Genomic DNA, 26,595 nt, shown 5'->3' with positions numbered 1-26,595 from the left:
TTGTCGCGGCCTGATGACATCACATCTATCGGTCATTTCAAAACTAACTTTATTAACAAATTGTACAAATTAAACGGGATCAGCGTTTGCCGGACATTGTAGCAAGGGTAATTCGAACTTGTTTACCTAAAATTTGTGTAATTTCAAACAGAAAAATTAAAGAAAAAATGTGTTACATGTATTTGTGATGGCTTTAATCAGCTTGAAAGTGAGTTTTGTAAAGTGAGAAAATGTTTCTATAGAGATTCTTAGATCTGTTTGATTGAATAATATAGAAATGTTTTTTTTTCTGAGGAAATGTAGTATTTACCAAAGGTTAGGTTAGGTTACAAACATTTCAGTTGTGGAATGTAACAAGGCAGATTTGCTCTGTACATTTTTGGTGCACTCAGTACTGAGTATTCGTTTTTTTATGCTACTTTTTTTCTTATACTCTGCACTACCGGATTTCATGGGGGGGGGGGGGGGGGGGGTACAATAAACTTACAGCAACTTGTTATTTGGCATATTTTCAATATAAACACGTGATCAAGTAAAATATGAAGCATTATTATAAGTTCAGCCACCTGGATGTATATGAAATAAGTCAAATTAGTCCAACCATGACAACCGTCAACTTTAAAATGCTGTTTACACATTCATGCGTCACTAATGAAATAATCCTGCGACATAATGTTAAAGCACTAAAATGGGCTGTTGTGCATTGTGAATACTTTTAATTTAATGGCTTTAAGTTTATTTTACTGATAATACTTATGTAAAGTAATAAAGTAAAACACACAGAGGCAATGTAAAAGATAATGAAAGCCAAATGTGACACAACACAAACCTACATCACTCACAGGTTCATGCCAAAATGATGAACTTCAGAAAGCGTGTGTGGCTAGAATGACAGCCACCGTGGAGAATATAAAGGAAATAAAAAAAATGTATAATAGCGTTAGTATAGATAGAAAAGTGTGTGTGTGTGTATAAAATGGTGATAAACAGTAGGGGCCTTTCACCTCTGCTGACCCCATCAATGAGCCAGCAGCCAGTTCTGTGTATTGTGATGAAAGGTTTCTGTAATTAGAGTAACTGTAGACAAACCTTTTGGAAATTTTGTCTTGTTTTGTTTTGTATTTTAAGTGATTCTGATAGACTTCTTTAAAATTCTGTTTATTTGTACATTGCTATTTGATACATGATACACTGTTAATGTGGAGCACCCGGTAGCATTTTGGAAAGAATTAGAACCCTTTTCTGTAGTTGAACATTTTTCTCTCATTTTTGGTGTTGGAGCTTAGATTAGTTGTCAACATTATTTTTCTCCTAAACTGGACACATAACATGATACAGTCTTTATCTTCAGGTTACCAATACACGCTATTTTTAGGGAAGGGCAGAGCCACTTTAAGAAGTGGTGTTTTATCTTAATGCACAACAACAACAACTGTCATGAGTGATCCGTGATCAGTGTTCATCCGGATTGGGCATTGTAATATTTCTGCCCCTGGTCTGTGTGTGTGAATGCAGTCTTGCAGAAGAATAATGACTACTTGGAGTTTATTTTCACCAATAAAGGTAATGCAGTTTTGTATTCAAAGACAAAATCTAGCTAAGGTTGTGGTTAGGTAAACATCCCAGTGTGAAGAAGTGAAGTAATTTCTTTGAACCCAACCACCAGAGGGTGACATAAATACTTTGATATTGCCTCTCAAATTCAGATTTTCCTTACAATCTAAAAAATCTGTCTGGGACAAACAGTGTGACTCAAACCAGTATCCAGTATATTATTATTGTACTGAGTTGAGCACAGACTGTTATCATCACCTCAATGTTTGCCAATTTTTTAGAAGGAAAAGGAGAAACGCAGGTAGATTGTGCATTTATAACAATACTATTTTTGCAGTTGTCCCGGCTGATTAAGGCCAAGGCAGCTGCAGAGTGTACAGCTGAGCTGGATGACAATCAGCACAAATGACAAATTTAGTGAGCTGGTGGTGACTGAAGGGTGCGTTGCTTAATCCTGCCAGGAGAGATGGTGGGAACTTGTTTAGCAGAATCTGCAGTCATTCTGAAACTGGGAGGCCTCCCAGTGCTGGCACAGTGCTTCTGTGGTGAGTCCACATGCAATTTTTGGTGTATTGCTTCGGCACTGATTGCAAACTAATCATTAAAACCTGAACAAAAAAAGAATGTAAGCATAAGACTTACATGTATCACTGTCGACCTTAAAAATACATGATCCCCAAATGCTGCTGGTTTAATATCACACTACACGCTATCTGATATTCTGCACAATTAATTTTTACAGGAGGCATTCATTCCTTATTCATAAGACCTTATTTTAAGCACACATTTATTATTCAGTAGGAGCAGCCCTCTCTAAGAGTTTGATCAGAGTCTCTGAAATGCATTGGTTCAGAAGTGCGTAGTGTGAGATTTGTGTGAAGTGTGAGATTTGAAGTTGAGGTGGGCACATTTACCACAATACTCTTGGTCACGAGGAAGGGAACGCTTTGAAATGTTTTGTGCATAACTGGGGAGGTAAAGTTTGGCTATATTTCACTATCACAGTCTTGTCAGTTATATCCATAATATATGCAGTTGTTTCACATTATATCTAGAGTGGTGATGACAGACACTTTGAGTTGGTTTAATGCACATTTTAATCAGTTATATGTTAAAGTAAAACAAAAAACCCTATTGCTTTGTCTTACTTACATTCTGATTTATAATACCTACACATTGTGAACCTTGCACATGATATACTGTACTTCATTATGGTCATGTTAATATAGCAAATTGAATGTGATTAACAGTAAAAGATCTATAGATGTCAAGCAGTTAGCCACACAGCCGCTATGAAGTCAATATGATAGGCAGTAATATCTCGTCCTTAGGCTAATAATGATGTCTAATCATACTGACTGTTATGTATGCCTGAGTTACTTTGCATGTTACAATGTTTCTTTACTACTAATAACTATGGAGACACATATTTGCCAGTTTAGTTATAAGTAAGTTATAGCTAACCACTATATATATGCATGTATATATGTATATCAGTGTGTGTGTGACACACACATATATATATAACATAGATTATAATAATAATGAGTAATACATGGCTACACCCTCTCTCTCATTCTCTCTCTCACACACACTTGTACTTCTGTCCTTGTAACCTTCACCATCACAACTAAAGGCTTACCTCTAACCTAAACCTAACTCTAATCTAACCCTTAAAACCAAGTCTTAACCTTCAAGCAGCCCTTTGAAGTTGTGAGGACCTGCCAAAAATGCCCTCACTCTGCTGGTTTAAAAACTTCCGGTCCTCATTATGCATCAAGTATAGGTACAAACACGCAGATTGAAAATATAACCCAGTGTGATATCTGGAATACAGTCCTTTCCCTGACTCTTTGACTGGAGCCAAACAGGTCTAATACTATTCAACACTCTGTGAATATATTATTTGCCCATAATCATCAAGCTATTAGCAAAAAATCGTGCGCCCTACACAGCGACATGAACAGGTGAGTGGGGTGAGGAACCTTTTCATATATTTATAAAAAAAAAAAAACAAAAACAAAAAAAACACACACAGTTTATCACTTCGTGCTTTTATCTTGACAGCGGCTGAGTGTCGGTACTTCCGCCAGTCTCGTGCAGCTGCGTCGCGAGAGCCGACGAACCCGCTCGGCTCGTGCACTCGAGTGGTTTTCTCGTCCGTTGCCGTCGTGCGGGGCTCCGGCCCGGTGTCCGACCAGCAGCAGCTGCCGAGAAACGTTTGAGAAATGTGTCACCCGTGTGCGGAGGTGGCGAGAGACACCGGCTTTAATAAAACAGGTGGGTCTTCTCTCATGTGTGGTAACTGGCCGGCTGCGCGGCTCGGAGTGGTTTCACTGCCGCAGTTTCCTAACTGGGCATCGGCATGAGACATCGTTTCCCCGTCGCCACTCGGCTGACTCTTGTCGAGGAGAAGCCCACCTAATGAAAGGTCGCTCTCCGGGTTAGGTTACATGTTATTTCATCAGAGTACGTTACTAACCCCAGGTAAATTGCTAATGAAATATTCTCGATCGCGCCAGTAACGTTTCGTCCACGGCTGAAGGCCAGCAAGGTAACGCTATTCTGGTATTATGACAAACAATATTTCCGATAAATCACTGCGATAGAAACAATGGATTTGATTTTTTTTTTAATTGAAAATTGTGATCTATGGTTTTAACTGTAGGTCCTGGAAAACAGCAAAGCTCTGTTGTTTTATATGTAGTATTTTCTTTGTGAATTACTCGTTTCTTTGTGATGTATTTTTGAGTTCAGAGTGAATTAATCTTCCCTCAGGGTGTCTTCATTATGACACGAATATTGCAGTAATTCTGGAGATACTGTGTCGCTGTAACATGGATGTAAGAGCTTATTGTGGTTGGTGTGATATTTTTATTACGTCCGTGTAGGATCTTTTATAGCATTATTGTTGTCCTTTCTGATAAGGGGCGAATCTGACTGTCCAATATTGGCTGAGTAGCTGTCACGTTAGTCAAGTTAAATCATCAACATGCCACAGCTAAGTGGTTTTGAAGGGCCCTTGTCTGAAACGTATGCTGTGAGCATGTGTTAATGCGTGAACATGACATCACCAGTGACTTTAGGAAAGGGAAAAGTGGCTTTTGTGAGCCAGAACCAGTTAGACCTGGTTAAGACTGAAATCACTGCCTTGTCTGCTCCGTGTTTTGATGTTGCAAGTGTACCATTGCCAGGGTTGGGCAGATGGGTTGAGAACAGAAGCTGTGATAAATCTGTTTGTGAAACTCAAGAGGAAGGCTTTTGCTTTGGAGGAACGGGAAAATTCTCATGTTTTGGTAGAATCTGTGGGTGTCTGTTATCCCCTTGTCAGCTGCAAAGAATGTGATCCTGAACCTTTTTCTACCTACAGTACACCATGCCTTTACAAAATACACCAGTTAGAATGTAGCTAAACACAGCAACAGGCAGATGAATAAAAATCAGAGTGAGACAGTGTGTTCACCAAATAAATTTTATTTGTGGAAAGTAGTGATAATCATCCTATATATTGCATTTTAAGATAATCAGCATTGGCTGATGCCAAAACCTACTCGGCTGATTAAACTAAAAAAATGCCTGCAGGTTTTTGTTTTCAAGTGATTAATGCATTAGTGGTTTTTAAATGCAACTGTGTCTCATTTGTTGTTATCATTAAATTGTTGTATTTATCAGATGCAATTAAAACCAGCAACATGATATTGGCATTATATATCGGCCGCCCTGCTCCCTAAATATCGACATCTGTCATGGAAAAACCCATATCGGTCGACTACTAGTGGAAAGGTTATTTATGCAATCGAGACCAAAATCCATAACAGACTTTTTGGGATGTTTTGATTCGCCAGATCAGTTCAGAGGCCTTATCCAGCAGCTCAGGTATTTGCCCAACATAATCTTTCCACATTAAAAATAGCTTCTTTGTCAATGTCATCCTAAAATTCAGTTCACAGTGTTCCAGCATAATTATTCATACTACAAAATGTCAGAAGCTAGTGAACATGCTAATTTGTGGTTCTTAAAACCCAATGTGATGTCTTCAAATGACAGCTAAAGTCAAAACCCAAAGATATTCAGTGTACAATCATATAAAACAGAGAAAAATGATAAGTAGGCTGATTAATTTTGTGTCAAACGAGTGTGTCAGCCCTGTCGTGCCCCCTCACTGTCACTGTGAGAGAGTCTGAGACTGTTGTGATCCTGTCTGAAACTGGTCTGACACTTGTTTGAATTTTCCCTTACATCTAGACCAGTATGGGTTCAGCAACAACCACAACACTGGGATCTGGATTTAATGGTTCCAACAACTAAAAGCCGGTGAACAGTGTGCCATCGCATATTAATCACCCATCCATGCTGTATCGTGGGATGCTTACTATCAGGACAGAGAAGAAGTCAGTAAATGTGTGAGGCTCTCTGGTGCTGGGACTTTGAAGGTCCTGTGGATGTATTCCAGCCCTTGGATGGAAATTTGTGAAGTTGTTTCAAGGAGAATATTGAGAGATATACCAAACACAAAAAGCACATATCAATCTGATGGAATGCAATAAAAGTTCAGGCTAACTATTAGCGATGGTAATGCTGGCATTCATCCGTCTTTCCAATTATCTTTCCTTTTTTTTTCTAAACCACTTATCCTCTTCAACAATGGGTCTGGAGCCTATCCCAGCATGGATTTGGCAAGAGGCGATGCACACCCTGGACAGGTTGCCAGTCTAACACACACAAGACAAACATGACTTAGGGTTGGGTAATACTTGAGAAGAAGTAGGTGGTACGACATGTTGTCCAAACTCGCCTGAAACTTAAAAGAGTTTATACTATGTCTTAAGAACCACACTCAAAGCTGGAGTGAAAAGCCAAGTCTTATGGACACAGTATCATTTAAATATGGGGATAACTTCGCACAATCTCACCTGGAAGCCGTTCATAGTGTTGGTATGGGTGGTCACATGAAAAGAGACAGTAGTAGGATGATAATGTAAGGATGAAAATCATGACTTCTTTCTCACTGCACAGCTGGTCAGCACGTTAAATGGGTGCGCATGTTGGAGCGTTGGTTTCATAAAGTTGCGGAAATGGACAGACGCAGCCCCCCAATACTGACGTCAGAAAGGTGTTGGGTGGAGGGGTTTCCATAGCTATTTGTCTATCCAACAAGACGTTCTGAGCAAGCATACTAGCAGCTTAAGCTAAATGCTAGCATGTTCAAAATGACAGTCTCAACATTCTTGATGTTTAGTGGGTGTAATGTTTCACCAACTTTATTCAGTGTATTAGCATGCTAACATTTGCTAATTAGCTCTAAACACTGGCTAAACTTGAGTTTTATCTACCTCTCCTGCATGTTGTAAGGCCCAAAGGAAACTGACATGCGCATGAAGAGAAAATGCAGACTCGGTACAGAAATGTCTCAGCTGGCTGCCAGATTCACAGCATGGACATCCTCTCCCTGTGAGGTGTAGTTAGCCTGGGGCTGAATTATTCGATCATTTTTTAAAATTCAGTTTGTCAATGTCAATGTCAGTTAGGAATGATTCATCGTTGTGTACATTCAGGGGGAGATAGAGTTTAAACTGCAGAGACATATCAGTTGGGATTTTTTTTCTCTTTGACTGTAGCTTCAGTTGAGAGGCATTAGTGTCCTTGAGGGAAATTATCGTTGGCTCTGCAATATATTGGCTCTCACAGCAGCCAGGTACACCTGCAGCTCTCTCAGCCCACATGTCAGAGCCTCACTGACACAGGCTGCCTACACAAAAGCAGCTCTGTTCAGGGAACAAATGCAGGAGAAATGTACCAGGGTAGGGCTACAAACAGGAAGCCAAGCAGGGCAGAGTCGCCATCTAACCTTGACCTTTTTTCATCTAGGTTTGATCAGAGCGTCATATCCCTCTGGTCCTGTTTTTGATGGTAGGTGAGGGTGGTCAGATAGCTTTAGTTCCTCGAAGGAGAAGTCCTTGGTTTAAATCCAGAAGGCGTGGTTTTGGGAAGAAGGACAGTGAGTGCGATGCACGGACAAGATAAGGTGCTCGCAGACCATTGTTTATTTTCCTGTGGGAGGATAATGTGAAACAAATCTCGGATGTTCTTTTAAACCAAAGATGTCAGTGACTGCGATTATGTCACACTGTGAGCTTACTGGATCTGGAATTGGATGCTTGTGTGAAGCTCTTCAAAAGCTTGAAGCTTTTTGTTAAAAGATACTACATGAATCCTTGTTTATGCAGTTTAGTTGGTCTTATCAGTGCAGTCACGTGACAGGCCTTTATCTATAGTTTGAATTAGGGAACACCCCTGCTGCTTCATGGTCAGCCCATACATATTTAATGTATTGTTCTGGGTTTGGATGTCTGATTTATCTGTTGCCATACAGTGGAATGGAAATTGTATTGCTACTTTTAATACCAAGGGAGTTATTACATTTAAGATGTTTTGGCAGCTGTTTGGGACACTGTGTGTTTTATAGTTTCTGAGTTCAAGTAAAGCAGCAACCTAACAGCAGGCCCAGAGCGACTGTACTGCCATTCTGGTTTGAACTGGATCAAACAAGGCTTTTTTTGTGCCCACTTGACCAGCTATCCTCTTTCATCCTTTTTCCTGTAAGTCAGGGGGACAGGGATTTTTTTTAAACCAACTCCTCCCAACTCCGTATTGAAATAGGAAGCAGACATGATAAGATAATGATATTGTACTGTATATTCTCATAGAAAAGCCAGAAGATGTGGTTCGCCCACAGTAATTTATTCAGTGGGACAGCTTAGTCTACAGTAACGTTGAGTTTTGAAGCAACTTGAATAAGAGAAAAACTGGATTGCTGTATTTATTGCATTACTCACAGTTATTGTGTGAGGAAGTAGCCTAGTCGTGGTTTGACAGATGCACTCAAGCGTGCTGGGAGACACTCTTGGTTTGGGGGCTTGGTAGTTTCGTGGTCAGCAGCCTGATCTCACTTCCATTTTGCAGGGAGACTTTTTAAGTCAAAGTTCAAGTTGTTGATCATGACTTTACCTCCATGTCCCCAGTCGTTTATTTTATGTGCTTTGAGGAGTGAAAACAACACATTTGATAAAACTCATCAGAAAAAGTACATAGTCAGGCATGTTTGTGGTGGGTTTTTTTGCACATCAGAAGACATGAAGAAACAATGACTCATGTGCGTGTGTATGTGTGCTGTGTCAGGATCTGTGGTCCTTTTGCCTCTGGCTTGCTCTGCCGTTTCTGAACCGCAGTTTGCGTTGGCACATAAAGGATGCTCAGGATATTCCTGATGCGCAGTAAATATACAGCAAATATAATGACTGACTCTTTGTGTGCTACCAGTCTGGAAGCCTCCACACTTGGCCTTAAACATGCTGACTGGGCTGTATGTAAGGTAACTGAAGTGGATTTGTATAGGATTTATTGATTAGAGCTTCAGATCAGTGCTTAGAAAGCTCTACATGGGATTCTGTCATTTTGTAAAAATGCCACACATGCTGTTGTCACAGTATAAGAAACACAGGACTAAGTTAAACTAGGCGTCCTACTGAAATGTAAAAATAGCAGACATGAAGTGGTGACATTAATATGGTATCCATTTGTTATTGTTTAAAAGTTAGAGGTAACTACACCAGGCTACATGAACTTGGTTTGATCCCTTAGGAAATGTAGTCTTACATCATTGCTCTGTACTTAAAGAGGCTGTTGATATTCTAGGGCTTTGGGTGTGGATTCGTCCATCATCACCTGTTAGAGCGCAAACAATGTATGATGGCTGAGCCCTTAACGCTACAGTCCAGGTTCAATTCCAGCCTGGGCCCTTTGCTGCGTGTCTTGCTCTCTCCCTTGCCTTTCCTGTCTTTCTTCAGCTGTCACTATCAACTAAATAAAGAAGAAATGCCAATCAGAAAAGTAATGAGCAACAATTTTGATATCGGTTAATAGCTTAATATAGTACATTTTCAAGCAAAAACCTATATTTGCCAGTTTTAGCTTCTCAAATGGGATTTTTTTCTGTTGTAAATTGAATGTCTTCAGGCTTTGGATGGTTGCTCAGTAAAACAATTAATTTGAAGATGGCACCTTTGCTCTGAGAAATTTTGACGACCATTTGTGGGAGATAAACTCTTTGTAGACTCTTTTAAGATTCTCTGTACTACAGTTGTTAGGTCATTAGGTGAGATAACAGATAACATCTATAACTACAACAGGGCTATTTGGTTAACACTGAACTAATACTTCACTGAGGAAGTCTTCTAGGGACCGGTCAGTCTTGTCATTTGCATTTTATGAGTCTAGCAACTTGTCTTCTGTTGTTCTTTCATTGTATAAGATGAATGCTCTGAAAGTTTGACACTGAACACTTTGGATTAGTTTTCTCACCATGCTGCATGACGTAAAAGAGATCTGATTGATCACACCGTGTTTGTAGATCGTCAGAGAATTAACACTCTCAAATCTACAAGAAGAATTTCTCCAACACATTTTACACAATACTGAAACTTTGTTGACAAAACAGTCAATTAATTGAGAAAATTATATAATGAAAATAATCATTATTTGCATCTCAGTGTGGGCATAAATGTTTAAATTGCGTGTTTTGTCTGGACCAGCAAACCAAAACCCAAAGATATTCATTTTACTATCACAGAGGAGAAAAAAAATGTCAAGAAAGAACTACATTTGAAGAGTCAAAATCAGAGAAATTTTGGCATCTTTGCTTGAAATTTCCTCAGTTACACTGTTGAATAACATTTTGATTTACTAATATTTAGCCCAACACATAAAGGTTTCCAAAATCCAATCTATTATATTTTGAACTTGACATGTCACCAACCAATTCCCTGTTTTCTCTGTCTTTTTAGATAAACCATCATGATTCCCATCACAGAACTCCGGTACTTTGCTGACACCCAGCCAGCGTACCGTATCCTGAAGCCATGGTGGGACGTTTTCACCGACTACATCTCAATCGTCATGCTGATGATTGCGGTGTTCGGTGGTACGCTGCAGGTCACACAGGACAAGATGATCTGCTTGCCTTGCAAGTGGGTGGTCAACAAGTCATGTGAGACCGTGCCCATCCCAAATGTGAGCGCTGTCTATGCACCGGAACCCAAAGGCATTCAGTATGACCTCGACCGTCATCAATATAACTATGTCGATGCTGTCTGCTACGAGAACAAACTGCACTGGTTTGCCAAATATTTTCCATATCTGGTGCTACTCCACACCCTTATCTTCCTGGCCTGCAGCAACTTCTGGTTCAAGTTCCCCCGCACAAGCTCGAAACTGGAGCACTTTGTCTCCATCCTCCTCAAGTGCTTTGACTCCCCGTGGACAACAAGAGCTTTGTCTGAGACCGTGGTGGAAGAGAGCGACCCCAAGCCTCTGGGAAAAATGAACGGTTCGATGGACAAGAAGGCCTCATTTGTGAGCGAGGATGTTGAGGCCAGCGTGCCCATGCTCCAACGAACAAAGTCCAGGATTGAACAAGGAATTGTAGATCGCTCTGAAACTGGGGTTTTAGATAAGAAGGAAGGGGAGCAGGCCAAGGCTCTTTTTGAGAAGGTGAAGAAGTTCAGGATCCATGTAGAGGAAGGCGATATAGTGTACCGTCTTTACATACGTCAGACCATCATCAAAGTAATCAAGTTTATACTAATAATTAGCTACACAGCTTATTATGTACGCTACATCAGGTTCAGTGTGGTGTGTTCGGTGAACATTCAGAAACTAACAGGGTACAGCATGTTCTATTGTGCTCATCCATTAGCAACTCTTTTCAAGATTCTGGCCTGTTTCTACATCAGCTTGGTGGTGGTTTATGGGCTTATCTGCATGTACACTCTTTGTTGGATGCTCAGCCGCTCCCTCAAACGATACTCCTTTGAATCAATCCGCGAGGAGAGCAGCTACAGCGATATCCCCGACTTGAAGAACGACTTTGCCTTCATGCTACACATGATAGATCAGTATGACCCTCTTTACTCCAAACGCTTTGCTGTATTTCTGTCAGAGGTGAGCGAGAACAAGCTGAGGCAGCTGAACCTGAACAATGAGTGGACGTTGGAGAAGCTGCGGCAGCGCATCACCAAGAACTCCCAGGAGAAGCTGGAGCTGCATCTGTTCATGCTCAGTGGGATCCCAGACACAGTGTTTGATCTGATTGAGCTGGAGGTGCTCAAGCTGGAACTTATCCCTGATGTAACTATCCCGCCAATCATCGCCCAGCTCTCCAACCTGAGGGAGATGTGGCTGTATCACACACCAGCTAAAATTGAGGCTCCAGCTCTTGCTTTCCTGAGAGAGAACCTCAAGTCTCTTCACATCAAGTTCACAGACATCAAGGAGATCCCACTGTGGATCTACAGCCTGAAGAACCTCAGTGAGCTGCACCTAACCGGAAACCTGAGTGCTGAGAACAATCGGTACATTGTCATCGACGGTCTTAGGGAGCTCAAAAGGCTCAAAGTGCTGCGTCTGAAAAGCAACTTGACCAAGCTGCCGCAGGTGGTGACGGATGTGGGCGTGCACCTCCAGAAGCTCTCCATCAATAACGAAGGCACCAAGCTGATGGTGCTCAACAGCCTGAAGAAAATGGTCAACCTGACAGAGCTTGAGCTTGTTCGCTGCGATCTTGAGCGCATTCCACACTCCATCTTTAGTTTGCACAACCTGCAGGAGATTGACCTGAAGGACAACAATCTGAAGACAATAGAGGAGATCATCAGCTTCCAGCACCTGCACCGGCTCGTGTGCCTGAAGCTGTGGTACAACCAGATCGCCTACATCCCCATTCAGATCGGAACACTCACCAACATGGAGAGGCTGTATCTGAACAGGAACAAGATAGAGAAAATCCCCAGCCAGCTTTTCTTCTGTCGCAAGCTACGCTTCTTAGACCTGAGTCACAACAATCTGACCAGCATCCACGCTGATGTAGGCTTCCTCCAGAACCTGCAGTACTTAGCTGTGACAGCAAACAGGGTGAGAGGCCATGTTTTCATTTCAGTGAAAGCTTGTCTCATTTCCCATGCTCTTTAAAAGGTTGTCTGTCTGCATTCTAGTTTTCTTTATCATGTGTGAATAAGATAAGCTCAAAGGCCAGATAACGTATTTACAAAGGTCAGCACTTATAAATGCTGAGATGCTCATAGACAGGTTGGGAGTTATGGCCTTAAAGATAACTACATGACTGAGGCTTGACAGTATTATCAATAAACTTTCCTAGTTTTAACGTGTTCTTAGAAGTTTGGATTTTGGGTGCATGTAGAACTTCAAAGAAGAAGTTCAAAAAGGTTGAAAACACTGATATAGTCTTGGTCCGTTTATGAGCTTTCCATTGACTCAGATAAAAGAAATCGATTCAGTTGCACACAGCAGTCGCTTTATACTAACTGTTGTCAGTCTAGCTCTTGTCAGGAATTAAGCACAGGTTTTTACTGTCAATTGAGTTTTCTCCTTCTATCAGGCCAATAAATAGAGATAATGAGGTATTTCAAAGTTTAGTCACATTTATGGTGTAATAACCCAGTTTTTCACATTATGATTCTTTGAACATGATGTCGTCCTTCCCCTTTTCACAGTGAAATCCAGCTCACTTCTTCTAGAGACTTCCTGAGTCAGTTAGCTATCACTTTTCAGGTGAACCCTCACAAGTGGGCTTTAGGATGTTGTTCCTTTCAGTTGCAAAGACTTAGGGCAGTGCTAAATCCTGCTGTTACTGTCACAGCTTGGTTAGTCCATTTGGCTTTGGGTGAAATGCTGTTTATTTGATTTGCCATGTATGACTTTGATTTTGTGCGTAGAAACAGCATTCTCCTGAAAGCACAAATTTTCACTTAAATGTGTACAGGATCATGTGTTTTCAGTAAAGGCCACTATTACTGCTGTTTTACTGTGTTTGCTTGTACACTGAAATAGGTTCCAGCAGGTTTTTGTGCAGCCACAAATAGCTCCATTAAATGGGACCCTTCTGATGTCTCTTGTGTTTTTAAGGCCACTCTTATCTAAATCCTCCTAACACTGTTAGCATATTATCAATTCAAATGAGCTGTGTAATTGTGCCCATGTAGGTGTTTTGATGGGTTGCGATTTGACATCAGTGAATAGAGATTGAAAGAGTTCATGGACCATAAACAAATAAAGGGTTCGAGGCATATGGATTAAAAAGTGAAGAGCTCAGCCATTCTGATCACTGCTAACTTACACCTCTCGTTATTCTTCCTCTTATCCTCTCCACTGCAGATCGAGACTTTGCCCCCAGAGCTGTTCAAGTGCAAGAAGCTGCGTACTCTGAATCTGGGAAACAACTGCCTGCAGACGCTGCCGTCACGCTTCGGAGAACTCACCGGCTTGACCCAGCTGGAGCTGAGAGGGAACCGCCTTGAGTGTCTCCCAGTGGAGCTCGGTGAGTGTCGGCTGCTGAAGAGGAGCGGTCTGGTGGTGGAGGAGGACCTGTTCAATACGCTGCCATCAGAAGTCAAAGAGCAGCTCTGGAGGGCCGATAAGGAGCAAGCTTGAGCCAAACCTCAGCAGAGAGCTGCAGAGCAGAGATGGATGATTGGAGAAATAAACGAGCAGTGATTTTGTTTATGAAGGCAGGCCAACCTCAAGGACGTTTGCAGCAGCATTGGCCATGCGGCCTCGGAAAAGTCATGTCTTGTTTGGTTGGTGCTTGGGGCTTCCCTGGCAGGACCTGTAAAAGCACAGATGTGGTGCAAATTTCAAGACCTCCAAGAATGTCTTTTTGGAAATCACTAGTTTCATGGTCGCCAAGGAAATATTTTATAGCCAAGCTCGGTGATGAAATAGAGGTTCTGCAGCAATGTGGATTTTCTGTAATATCATCCTGAATATAAAGCTGCAAGGGTGCAGACAGGTGATGTTGAATATGCATGCCACAGTAGGACCTTGCTAAAGCAATTCTGTTTATTACAGAGAACCAAAAAAACAGGACAAACTTTGCACGATTCAGCCTTGCAGTGAGCTAAATTTGCTCACTATCACTTCTTTGCTGATCATGTGATACCTGCACAAATTCAACGTGCTCAAAGCAGCGTTTGCCTGACCTTTCTCTGGCCTTGAGACTCAAAATTTTACTCCTGAAATTTTTGCAGTTGCGGTGCAGTGTGGCTCAGAATACTGGCAGATGTTAGTAAATAAATGATCGTGCGACTGACAGCCAATTTGCTGAGGCATGAAGATTTGGTCCTGTTGTTTTCTCCAGGCACTCTGTACGCTCAACATGCTTGGAGGCATCTTTTTATGTGAACAAAAAGACTCTGTGATGAAGATCAACAGATCATCCCACAGCTGATCTCGCAGCGTAGGCCTTAACTCAGAGGACTGACAAAATGACATCAAAGAGAAGCTGTCAAATATTCAGCAGAAACTAATTGGAACAAACTCTACAGTAGAATGTCTAAATACCCCACAGTTGTTGATTTATAACGTCAGCCTGTGAGGCAGGCGATTGCTCGGCCTGTAGGGGAGCTGTGGTGGAGAAATGCCACATTCTTCTTGGACTCTTTATTTCACTTCATGTCACATGACACATCATGTCTTATTTAGATATGTGAAACAGGGTTTGCCTTATTTTGCATGACTGAACATCACACACATTACTGGTGTGTCTTATTAAGCTACAACCCTGACTCCAAAGAAGTTAGGAAGTTGTGCAAAACATAATTAAAACAGAATGTGATAATTTGATAATGCTTTTTGACATGCACTCCACTGAAAACAATACAAATACAGAATATATTTAATGTTTCACCTTATCTTCATTGATTTTTTTTAATATCTGCTTTTTCTGAATTTGATGCAGCAACATGTTTCAAACAAGTTGAGACAAGAGCAACAAAAGACTGGGGAAGTTGTGGAACGCTCCAAAAACACCTGTTTGAACACAGGTAAACAGCTTCATTAGTAACAGGGGATAGTATCATAATTGGGTACGAAAGGGGCATCCTCAAGGCTCAGTCGTTCACAAGCGAGGATGGAGCGAGGTTCACCACTTCGTGAGCACATAATTGTATAGAGGAGATTACTACGTGAGCTCAGGAACACTTCGTAACACGTTTGTCAGTAAACACAGTTTGTTTGCAAATGATTGCAGTCTGTTTTGATTTATGCTTGACAGAGCGTCTGAGCTTCTTGGGAATAAGGGTTGTACGTGAGATTGATAGTGATTGGCCTGTTGAAACAAGGTCAATCATTTATTTTGACTTAAAGATGTCTAATTTGATAGTTTTAAATACTACCGCACAGTGGTATCATGGCTGTATTGTGATTGGTTCAACATTGAAGCTAATTCTTGATGAAAATCCAGTGAGTGAGTGAATGCCACATAGCCATTGATTCACTGCTTTGTTTAATGATTTATTTTAAGCCTCTTATGGAGCATATACCCTTAGTCAAAGATCTTAAGTGACCTTTGCTCAATTGAAGACTAAAATATGTTGCTTCACTGACAAGATTGTAATTACACAAGGTGTCACCCTGTGTTTGCTGTCCCTGTGTTAAAGCTACAGGGTCACAGACATTCACTCCCTCTCACAGCTGATTTCTTTGTCTTTATTTGATAGAAACATATGCAAGCTTGCACAGTGCTAATCATACAACAATTAGATGACCAACGAATCAAGCAAGAATCAAGGTACTTTTTTTAATGCTCAGTTTGACTTTGAATTATGAGATGATTGTTATTTCTATGGCGCCTCCAAGTGGATGAACTCCTGCAGATGTGACGCAGGAGAGTCTTAACCAGCTGCAGGGTACTGCCAGTCACCAAAAGCAAAGTGCTTGTGGCGGTGGCTCAAGTGCACAGCTGTTTGTATGCTAGCCCTTCTATTTATCATGCTCTGTTTACTCCAGGGAAAACTGGACATTTGTCAGCACTTTGTTTATCCGAAAAGAGGACAAACAGGAAATTACAGAGTGAAGGAAGCTGGTTTTGACCGACCTACACAAGGGAAACATTTATTCGCAGAGAGTATGCCGAATATGTTATTTCCACATCCATGGTCCAAATTAGTGCAACATGCTTGGTCTGCTTGAAACACTTTTCTTGTTAAGACCTTGGATTTAATAGCATCATTTGGAGTAACCCTGCTATGTTTACTCCAGCCAGGTATCTCGTTGCAAATATGGCCTTATCTTTTACAAGCTTTATGCCCCGTTAATGATCACAAACACCATGTGCACCACTTGTTTTTTTCATGTGTTTTAAGTTGAAATGTTTAACGTCTTTTGTTTCATACATATCAGTCATATGGTATGTGGTCTTATTGTTACCAGCTGTTACTTTTTGATTATAGCTTTTTAAAAGATTTAAGGGAAGTTTCACTGTAATAATACAATTGCACCTTTGTTCACAGTGAATTTTGTTTTACTGGGGCCTTGGAGAATCTAAATGCCCTTCTAAGGGTCATTACTAAAGTGCTTCATATGCAGTCCTGTTATGAAAGAAGAGCCTCAGACATGAATGTGTTGACTCGCAACCAGTTTTAAAGTTAGAAGCAAAGGTGACAGCAAAAAGGAACAAATGAGGAAGGCAGTAATCAATCTCAGCTTTTCCAGCGTATGTAACATTTGTAAAAAAAAGATTGGTCTGAGCGGCACGTCCTCCTTGATATGTTAGCTCTGGTTTGATTTTTGTGGTGCAGCTAGGAGCAAAAACATGTTTTATACGACATTCTGCAGATAGTGACCTGGATGCGGATGTCAAACACTGAATGCAAATAGGCAAGTAAATCAAGCACTAGCACATTCAGCTGCAAAAATATATATCCTGTAATGCAGTAGCTGGCTGTAGATAAAGGGACAAGTCAACAACTTAACGTCACTCCAAAGTAAATTTGATATCGTAACACGGCTCATGGTGGTGGTGCAGTGCAGCTGCCGGTGCTGCTGACACTAAAACTCTCCCTCCTGCAGTGCACCACACAGTGTCAAACCAGGACGTTCAGACAAAGCCTGTCAGTTACTGTGTCAGGTGTGTTTTGGCCTTAACCTGGTGGTCATTGGTTGGATTCGTCCAGTCGTTCTCAAACTTTTTCTGTCATGCCCCCCACCCCATGTATTCTATCAATCTATTAATGATAACTTGGGAAGCAACTAAGTTCTAGTCTGTTGTACTCTTAAAAGATGATGAGTGCCATAAAAATCTCTCTCAGGGCAACACTGGGAAGTAATTCATACCTTGGATTTGCTAAAATTGCTACATATTGATCGATTCATATATCTAGCCTCTCTCTATTCCAGCTTTATTGTGGTCAGTCTGTGTCAGCACCATGACACATCTGTAGTCAGCTGAATGTTTCTGGGTGTCACTTTTTCCTGCTAACTCTGGTTTTATATCCGCAAATATTTTGGCCAGGAATGGCCTCAGTCGTTTTTTTTCTCCTGACCACCAGAGCCGTGACTGGGGCCTCGACAGTCACTTCCCTTTGAGTCACAAGATGAGCACATTTGACCTGCAGCCCCACTCGCTTTCCTGCATGTCAGCGTCAGTGAATGACCAAGATGAGGTCAGTCCGCCATTTGCGGCGCACCCGAAGGAAGTTTTTTTTGGTGACTAATAACATTCCCCTTGCGTACGTGAAAACTTGTATGCTAGCACTTTAATTAGCATCACGTCAGAAGTGGCCCATTCTCACCTAAATAACCCCAATCAATGCATTTACAAGCCTTTTTTTTTTCATTCTGTGCAAAAGCGCCAAAATTATTTTGCTTTGAATTGTGTGCCGTCGAACTATCAAAAAAGGTCTTATGTTTTTATGTTATGTACGCATTAATCAGCGTAGTTTGTGTAAGGGCAGCATGATTGACTGCAGAGTTTTCTCATTTCTATGGACAAAGCTCCCTCCCCTCCCAGAAAACAAGACAGGAGCTCACGACTGAACAGAAACAACTCAATCTAGCAAACTGTAACAGAGGTGAACTCACCCTCCTGACCCTCCAGTGTGGGCATTGAGTCTGACAGTGCACGTCGTTGTAATATTTCCGAGGTGTGTACATTTTCAGACGGTCACGTACCATTTCACATGAACCCACAACTTGCATTATTAAATAAAACTGCCATGATTGCATCGACATCTAATATCTACCTATGTATAAATCTTTTTTTAGATACATGATTGTATTTACTGTGTAAGATTATTCACCTCTGTATTCTGATGCCTGTCGATCAGGGATATCTGAAAACAGATTGTTGGTTTCCTTCTTTTCGGGGCTTCACGTCCATTTACTTCTTGCAGCATGAGTTTGTTGATGCTGAACTTGTGTGCATTATAGCCATACGGAAAGCCAGCCCCCTGACAGAACATCAACTGTAAACTGGATGGACAGACTTGTTTCAGTCAGCACCGTCTGTATCACACGTGTGAAGGCCTTTATTAGTGAATTGTTGCCAAGTGGACTGAACACTGACTTTTTAAGCGGGACGTCTGTAACAATGGACAACTGATCTTTGATTTCCTAATGTTCAGACCCTACTTTTGTACCATTCTGACACATGATAATAAACACTTAACACTAAATCCTTTTGCAAGGAGTATTAATTCCTCATCTGGTGCACGATGCTTCTTATTTCAGGGGAAGTCCTGAATGCTTTGCTGAGAAATTTATTTTAAATGCTTAAGTAGAAGTCAGCTGATGGGCCCTTATCTCTGCAGACATTCTGACTTCGGGTGTAATTCATTTCTTTAACAATGGTTTGGTTCTACAGTATTTGGGGTCGTAGTGAGCCTCTTACTTTGAATCAAGTCCTTATGTTTTTAACTGTGCCTATGCTCTGCCTGCTGGGACACATCAAAATATCTGCTGTAGAAATGTTATTGAGCATTTTTTTCTTTCTCACAGGGGATACTGATTGCATTGCTCCTCAGTGGCAGCCAGGCCATCCAAATAATGGCAACTTACCATTTCAGCTGTTTCTCCTTTTCACCAGCTCAGCACGTGCCCTCATCAGCTGAGAGGATAGCAACATATTCTGAGAGTGCACAAGTGCTCTTGTGACCCCTCATCACAGGTTGTTTATATCTGCGGGTTGTCCTTCTTTCTATTTAATAAGAAAGAAGGTTCAACATGATAAAACTATATATATATATATATATATATATATATATATATTATGTTTGTTAACATTCCTGATTAGCATGTTGTTATCCCTAACCAGCACTCAGTACACAGTATACACAGTATATTTAGGCAGTGGTGGAAGAGGTATTCTTTGAATAAAATAGTAGTGCTGCAATATAAAAGTACTCCTTAACAAGTAAAAGTCTATACTGAAAATATCAAAACTGAATCTGTTGGGTATTTTAATCCATAATGTTTTTAAAATCTTGATCTTTAAAGTCACCAAAGCTGTGAAATAAATAAGGTGGGGCAATGACAGTATTTAATCCGAACTGCAGAAGTATAAAGCATCATGAATGTAAACACTGAAACCAGAGTGGCCACAAGTTGGTGCTATAGCTCATGAGTGTTTATTTCCATGTTACAGCAACGACACGAGCGACATCTAAAGGTCATCATGAGTTACTACAGCACCACCACCTGCGTGCTGCAACGAAAGAGTTAAAGTCCAAAATCCCATTAGAGCGTGCGTATAGTTACACTTTAATTGAAGTAGACAGGTCACATGGTATGATACGTATGCAGACTGGAGATTACCCGGATGTTTTACATCGTATCTGTCCTATGAACCGCACTTCTTCGAACAAGCAACTATGGATTTTATGACAGATCAGGACGTGCAAAAGGTGAGTTTTACATTTACGTTACAGTAAAAACAAAGAGCTAATATCCTGAACTTGATGCTAAAATACAACCTCCTGTACTATATTAAAATATGTCTGTAGTTGCATTCTCAGAATTGTTTAGAGACTTATTTTCGCCGATTGTATTATATTCCTTTCAAGATTGTATGGTTTATATTCATGTAGCTGAAATGACAGTGTTTGTGCACATTTCAGGCTCATTACATAACACTCTGCAGCCACAAGTGGCCCTTAAAGGAAGTCTGCACGAGCAAATGCTTATTCTGGCAGTGCATGAAAGGCACCAGAGTAAATCTGCCATGTTTTTGTTCATTCTTTCAGCCACATGTATAAATACTGAGATCAAGATACTTTTTTCTTTAGCAAGTTACTAAGTTTATTTTTAAAATACAGGCTTGCTTTTCAAGAACACATGTCACAAAGTGTTTCATAACAATAGAAAATAAAGCAGCATTCATAAAATGCAGTTAGATATGCAACTGAATTTAGAATGTATGTGGTGTAGTGCTGTGCGATATGCCCAAAATCTGATATCTTGATACAGGTCATTTCATATCCAGATAACAATACACATGATAATATAACGCAATTTCCAATTCAGCGATAGAACAATATAAAGTTTAAGTTTTAAATGGCCACATGGAAAGGGCTATTTCTTTATTTAAAACTTTTGTGCAAATATTCAATAAGCATGTTTAATATGATTTCTATGTAGGTGTTATAGAAGTTAGTGGTGTTTCAGCCCCTTTGTGTGGACCAGTTAGTGCACGTTAGACCTTAGATGGGACTTAAGTATGAGGGGAAAAAGATTCTTCGACTACATGAATTTCACCTGTGGAAAATACTCCTGAGCACACATCTCGACCCTGCATCTCTCTCCTCCCTCCTGATAGTACCTGGAGGAAGGATATGTGGTTCTGGACGGGCTGCTGACCGCTCAGGAGTGCGACGAGCTGAGGCAAAGGATGGCCGAGATAGTGGACCAGATGGATGTCCCGCAGCACTGCCGCACCACCTTCTCCACCTACCACGATGAGCAGCTGAAAACTCAGGTGACCTGATGCGCAGTGCACTGTGAGATGAGCCTTTAACAGTGTCAGTGACTCAGTTTTCTCCCATGATGTTTCCTCCACATGCTTCCACCATATCACACGTAAAGATGCAGGTAAGGTTGCCACTGATGTGCATTAACTGCAGGAAGCCAGTTTCCCCTTCATGATCATGCTCACACAGTCTGTAGGTACATTACCCCTCCGCTGATTCAATGTTTACCTCCACCCTGAGTGTCCCTCCTTTCAGGCTAATAGCAAACTCTTATGTCAACAGTCCAGTCAGTGTCAGTGGGGTCTACATTAATGTTCAAAAGTTTGGAATTACCTGTTATATTGATAATTTTGTTCTTTCCTTCAACAATGGCTTTTCAGTGTATATTGAAACAACATTGTTCAAGCACCAAATGTAGTATTTACATTTAAAATAATTTAAATGAAGTAATTAAAACAGTCGATGTCCCCACATTGTTGCATGACAGGAGAGAATGCTGCTGTAACCATTTTTTCCCTCAAAAACCCTTCGATTTTGCATTTGTTTTCAAGTCCAGAGAAGCCTAAGTGACCATAAATCAGTATGTGTGGTGCGATTGTGCTCTAAATGTTTTGGAAACCCATTTTTCTTTGGGCTCTCTGCAGTCTGCTCAGTGCTTAGATTGAATAGGTTTAGACTGTGATTTGTCAGTCGGCTTATGGAGAGTGATGCAACTCCAATGGTGCAATGGTGAAGGTTAAAGAGTTGCTGATTATTTTGCACTAGGCACTGAAACAGGAACCTGTCCCTATTTAAATCTGCTAAGCTCCTATTTTTGTTTTACCAGTGACTGGTGATTTCTTAAATTCTTAATTCACTGTTGCTCAGAGGTCTTTTGTCTCATTCTGCTCTTTTAACTGTCAGTATGGTTGAACTATTGTACATCATTTGTTCTCCATGTACAAAACCATTACTTTTTTGCAAACCCTTCATTCCAAAAAACACATTTGCATGTGTACTGAATTAAGCTTTTGTGGCAAGCGATTCCAAACTTTTGAACACTAGTAGTGCAGTCATTCCCTGCTGGATCAGGTGACTGATGTTAACCTTTTGACCTGCAGGGAAACGCTGACTATTTCATCACCAGTGGAGATAAGATCCGCTTTTTCTTTGAGAAAGGAGTTTTTGATGACAAAGGTAAAGAAATTCTCTCGAGCCTGTCTGTTGTTTTTTTATATGATGAAAATGCTAAATGAGATGGGTGAAGCATTTCTCGTCGTGCAGGGGAATTCATCGTACCAAAACAGCGGTCACTAAATAAAGTTGGACATGGTAAGATTTTTAATCATATTTTTCCCCAACGTCATGCTCAAAGGGCTTTGCAGAAGTCCATAACTAACCCCAGTTTTCTGTCTTTTAGCCCTGCATGCCTATGAACCATTATACAAAAAGGTTACACATTCACCCAGAATCCAGGTGAGTGAGCTGTTGGACGATATCAGAGAACGATGCACTGAGTCACAGAATAACCAACACTCACATTAAGGTTCGCTCTCTCAGGGCATAGCGAAGAAGCTGGAGCTTGTGCATCCTGTGATACTGCAAAGCATGTTCATTTTTAAGGTAAAGCATTAAAGTCTGTCTGTGAGATGCTTTGTAATGTCAGATGACGCCGTGTGGGGAGTTCACGATACAATTTTTTCTTTCTCTCTCCTCCAGCAACCAGGGATCGGTGGGGAAGGTAAAGAAAGGAAAATTGATTCAAAGATACAGAAATCCATATGCAACATCCTTTCCGTGAAATAGTCTTTCAGATTTTCGTGTGTTTCTTAGTGACGCCGCATCAAGACGCCACATTCCTGTACACGGAGCCGCTGGGCAGAGTTATGGGGCTGTGGATCGCCCTGGAAGACGCCACTGTTAACAATGGCTGCCTGTGGTTTATCCCGGGGTCACACAACAGTAAGCTCACAGTATAACTAACCCTGCGATGTTGCCCCTGAAGTCCTCACTCCACCCAGTCCGAACACTAAATAATAATCATCCAGCTACAGTTTGGTCTCTCCATCATACTGTATGATTTAGTGGATCAGATTTTTTTGCATGTGATTTTATATTCCACGCCTTTGCCCAGGTGGTATTTCTCGGCGTATGGTGCGTACCCCACCAGGCACCTTCCCCCTGACAGACTTCACTGGTCGAGAGCAGACCTACGATGATGAGAAGTTTGTCCCCACACCTGTAAAAAAAGGTAATTCACTTGTTCTTTAGATTTAAATTGTCAACGAGGTGATTGAGAAATTGGTATCTTAAAGCAGAGGGTGTATTGGGGATTTACACAGTTTGCAACATAAGGAAAAAATACCCAATGATGTGTAGAAGTACGTCATGTGAAGGAAGAATTTGACATGAAATTCCCTCATTGGGAGATGCCCAGCCAATCGCCTCCTGTAAAAACCATAATTTTTTAACAGTATTGAGATAAAAAGTGTTACTTAATGATCTTCAGAAGTGCTGCCAGGCTGATTTTGTTTCCTTTGGACAGAGCCAGGCCAGCTGTTTCCCCCGATTTCCAGTCTTTGTGCTAAGCTAAGCTAACTGGCTGCTGGCTGTAGCTTCATATTCACTGTACAGACATTAAAGTGGTGTCTTCTCGTCTCACTCACAGCAAGAAAAAGAAACCACGTATCTACCAACATGTAAAACGAACCAACAGAAATATGATCTACAACCTTTTGGATAGTTGATTAAATGTTGATTAAATTTAAGGAATTTATCCTGAAAAAACGCCAAAAAATTGGTGTTTCCAGCTCCTGAAATGAGAGAATTTGCTAGTTTTCATATTATCATTGTAGGTTGAATTTTGTTGGGTTTTTCACCAAAGGGTCAGCTACTGCACATTTTAAGCGTACCTATCGACCGCTATGTGTTCAGGTGGTGTAGTCCTGATCCACGGGGAGGTGGTGCATCGCAGCGCTGAAAACTCCTCCGAAGACTCTCGCAATGTCTACACCTTCCACATCATGGAGTCCCAGGACACCCGCTGGAGCCCTGACAACTGGTGAGGGTTTATTAGAGCTTGGTTGGTGTTTCTCTTATTTCTATTTGTTGTTTTCAGCAGATGGTCGTCACAATCAGCACAGAGGGATGAATGAAGTCCTAAGACGCTAAAGTGACTGTACAACAAGCAATAAAACACATCTTCGCTAAATTCAGCACACTCGTGTGCTTTGCTGCTACAGCTCATCGTGGTCTGGTATGACCATGATGGTGGCTAAATTCTGCTAATGTTAGCTAATATTTGCGAACAGCTCAATGGTTTTCTCACAAGAGTAAAACAAGAAGTAAATACACTGAGATGTGATTTCTGCTTGTGTTGCCTGATGATGACTTTAGGAAGGAAATATGTGTCATTGTCTCATAGTTGCCATGTTTAGCCACAGTGGGAGCTGTTCAGCAAAAGCAGAGTGGGACTTTTGCAGCTAACGTAGCTTTAGTGAGACTACGTAACAAATGCTGAACAGCGGCCGCTGAGGCCATAAGTTACAACTGTGGGATAATTGTCAGTGCTAAAATTAACATTAACTGTAGCCCAAGTAGATAAAGTCATCAAATTGACTCAGCAATGTCTGTTATAGAGCCACAAAAGTTAGCTAACGTTAGCAAACATTAGCCCCCATAAGCTCCTGGTCCTGCTGCAGTAGCCTGTACTGAATTGATGAAGGGTGTGTTTTATTGCTTATGGATTCAACTTTTAATTTGTAAGATTGTGTTAGGTCTTCTTTTAAAAATGAGTCAAATAGTATCTAAGTTTTAACCCATCTGTCATGTTTCCACCTCTTTGGTCCTTCAAGGTTGCAACCCACTGAAGAGCTCCCTTTCCCGCCTCTCTACACTAAATGAAGGATGTTTTTTGCCATTTTGGCTGCAGCTCATGGAAAAACACACAATCCTTTCTTTCCCGATCCCGGACCAACATGTATGGATTATTTTAACCAAACTCATGGCTTGTTTTGTATCCTCTGACACCATCTGTCCCTCTGAGCTACATGTTGGCTCGTATGTAGCCTGATGCAGAACTACTTCAGCCAAGTCGATACTGGATTAACGGAGACCAATTCACATTTGTGATGAATGTTTTTAAATGAGAATTTTTAATAGACTGGAAAATTAATTTGAATAAACATTTTTAAACTTCTTAATTAATTTTACATGGACACCCACAATACAACTGATATTTAGATATACCTTTATTCAGCAACTCCCCGTCAACGTCGTCACCAGCCAGCATTATTTTTGTTCAAATTTGTGTCAAAACAAGATGGCAGATTCGTATTTTTACAGACCACAGTAAGATTTCTATTTTCAAGTATGTTCATTTTAAGATGGAACTTACATGAAAAACAATCCAAATTTATGTATGAATGATTATTTAGCACAACATCCAAACCTCTGTTAATTTTAAAATCAAATTGAGAAAGCAAAGTGTTAATGTTCATGTTGTGTAAAACCTAAACAAAACAGAATGCGATCATTTGCTAATCCTTTTTGACATTACTCAATTGAAAACACTACAAAGACAATCTATTTACTGTTTTACCTCATAAGCTTCATTGGTTTTTGTAAATATCTGCTTATTCTGAATTTGATACAGCAACACATTTCAAACTAAAGACTGGGAAAGTTGTAGAATGCTCCAAAAACACCTGTTTGGATCATTCCACTGGTAAACAGGTTGATTGGTAACAGGTGATAGTGTCATGATTGGATATGAAAGGAGCATCCTTGAAAGGTTTAGTCGTTCACAAGTGAGGATGGAGCGAGGTTCACCACTTTGTGAGCACATGATTGTATAAAGGATGTTACTACATGGGCTCAGGAACACTTCAGAAAACTGTTGTCGGTTTGTTTACAAATGATTGCATTCTGGTTTTATTTATGTTTTACCCAGCAGAGGAGGGTCACACAAGTCCTGTTTCTCAGTCGTAGAATGGGTATTAAACAAATGGACTAAAGAATGAGGCATATCAATGTTATCTTTCTTCTCTGGTGCACTCAACATGCAGTATTACATTTTTCAATGTCAGGATGATGGCAAAAACAACATACTAATAGGATCATGCTAATAAACTGTTACAACATAAAAAACACCAAAGAACTTTTACAGGTAAACACAAAACCAAAGGTTGCCAATTAATTCATGCTGAAAACACGTTTCAGATTGAAAAGTGTAGCATCCTCATCCAAG

The 26,595-nt window shown here is 40.7% G+C and overlaps 2 protein-coding genes across 3 annotated transcripts; both read left to right on the top strand.

The window, feature by feature from the left end:
• Nucleotides 1-3,687: 3,687 nt before the first annotated feature.
• On the top strand, nucleotides 3,688-19,073 carry lrrc8aa (leucine rich repeat containing 8 VRAC subunit Aa). The gene is made up of 3 exons (XM_041960126.1): nucleotides 3,688-3,834; nucleotides 10,398-12,522; nucleotides 13,783-19,073. Exons 2-3 carry the CDS (start codon nucleotides 10,408-10,410, stop codon nucleotides 14,056-14,058), a joined length of 2,391 nt encoding a protein of 796 aa, XP_041816060.1. The 5' UTR covers nucleotides 3,688-3,834; nucleotides 10,398-10,407; the 3' UTR covers nucleotides 14,059-19,073.
• Nucleotides 19,074-20,216: 1,143 nt separating this feature from the next.
• Nucleotides 20,217-26,076, top strand: phyhd1 (phytanoyl-CoA dioxygenase domain containing 1). Of its 2 annotated transcripts, XM_041960432.1 has the most exons (11): nucleotides 20,217-20,306; nucleotides 21,218-21,376; nucleotides 22,469-22,544; nucleotides 22,632-22,679; nucleotides 22,768-22,823; nucleotides 22,908-22,970; nucleotides 23,067-23,088; nucleotides 23,181-23,309; nucleotides 23,482-23,598; nucleotides 24,282-24,408; nucleotides 25,202-26,076. In XM_041960432.1, the coding sequence occupies exons 1-11, from the start codon at nucleotides 20,274-20,276 to the stop codon at nucleotides 25,248-25,250; spliced, it is 879 nt and encodes a 292-aa protein (XP_041816366.1). In that variant the 5' UTR covers nucleotides 20,217-20,273; the 3' UTR covers nucleotides 25,251-26,076. The 2 variants fall into 2 exon arrangements, with proteins under 2 accessions (XP_041816366.1, XP_041816367.1); XM_041960433.1 differs by lacking the exons at nucleotides 20,217-20,306; nucleotides 21,218-21,376 and adding an exon at nucleotides 21,406-21,489.
• The last annotated feature ends 519 nt before the right edge of the window (nucleotides 26,077-26,595 follow it).

The sequence above is a fragment of the Chelmon rostratus genome, chromosome 19, assembly GCF_017976325.1.
Source record: "Chelmon rostratus isolate fCheRos1 chromosome 19, fCheRos1.pri, whole genome shotgun sequence".
NCBI classification, from domain to species: Eukaryota; Metazoa; Chordata; class Actinopteri; order Chaetodontiformes; family Chaetodontidae; genus Chelmon; species Chelmon rostratus.
The sequence above is the reverse complement of the archived record's forward strand: the minus strand, read 5'-3'. Positions and strand labels throughout refer to the sequence as shown.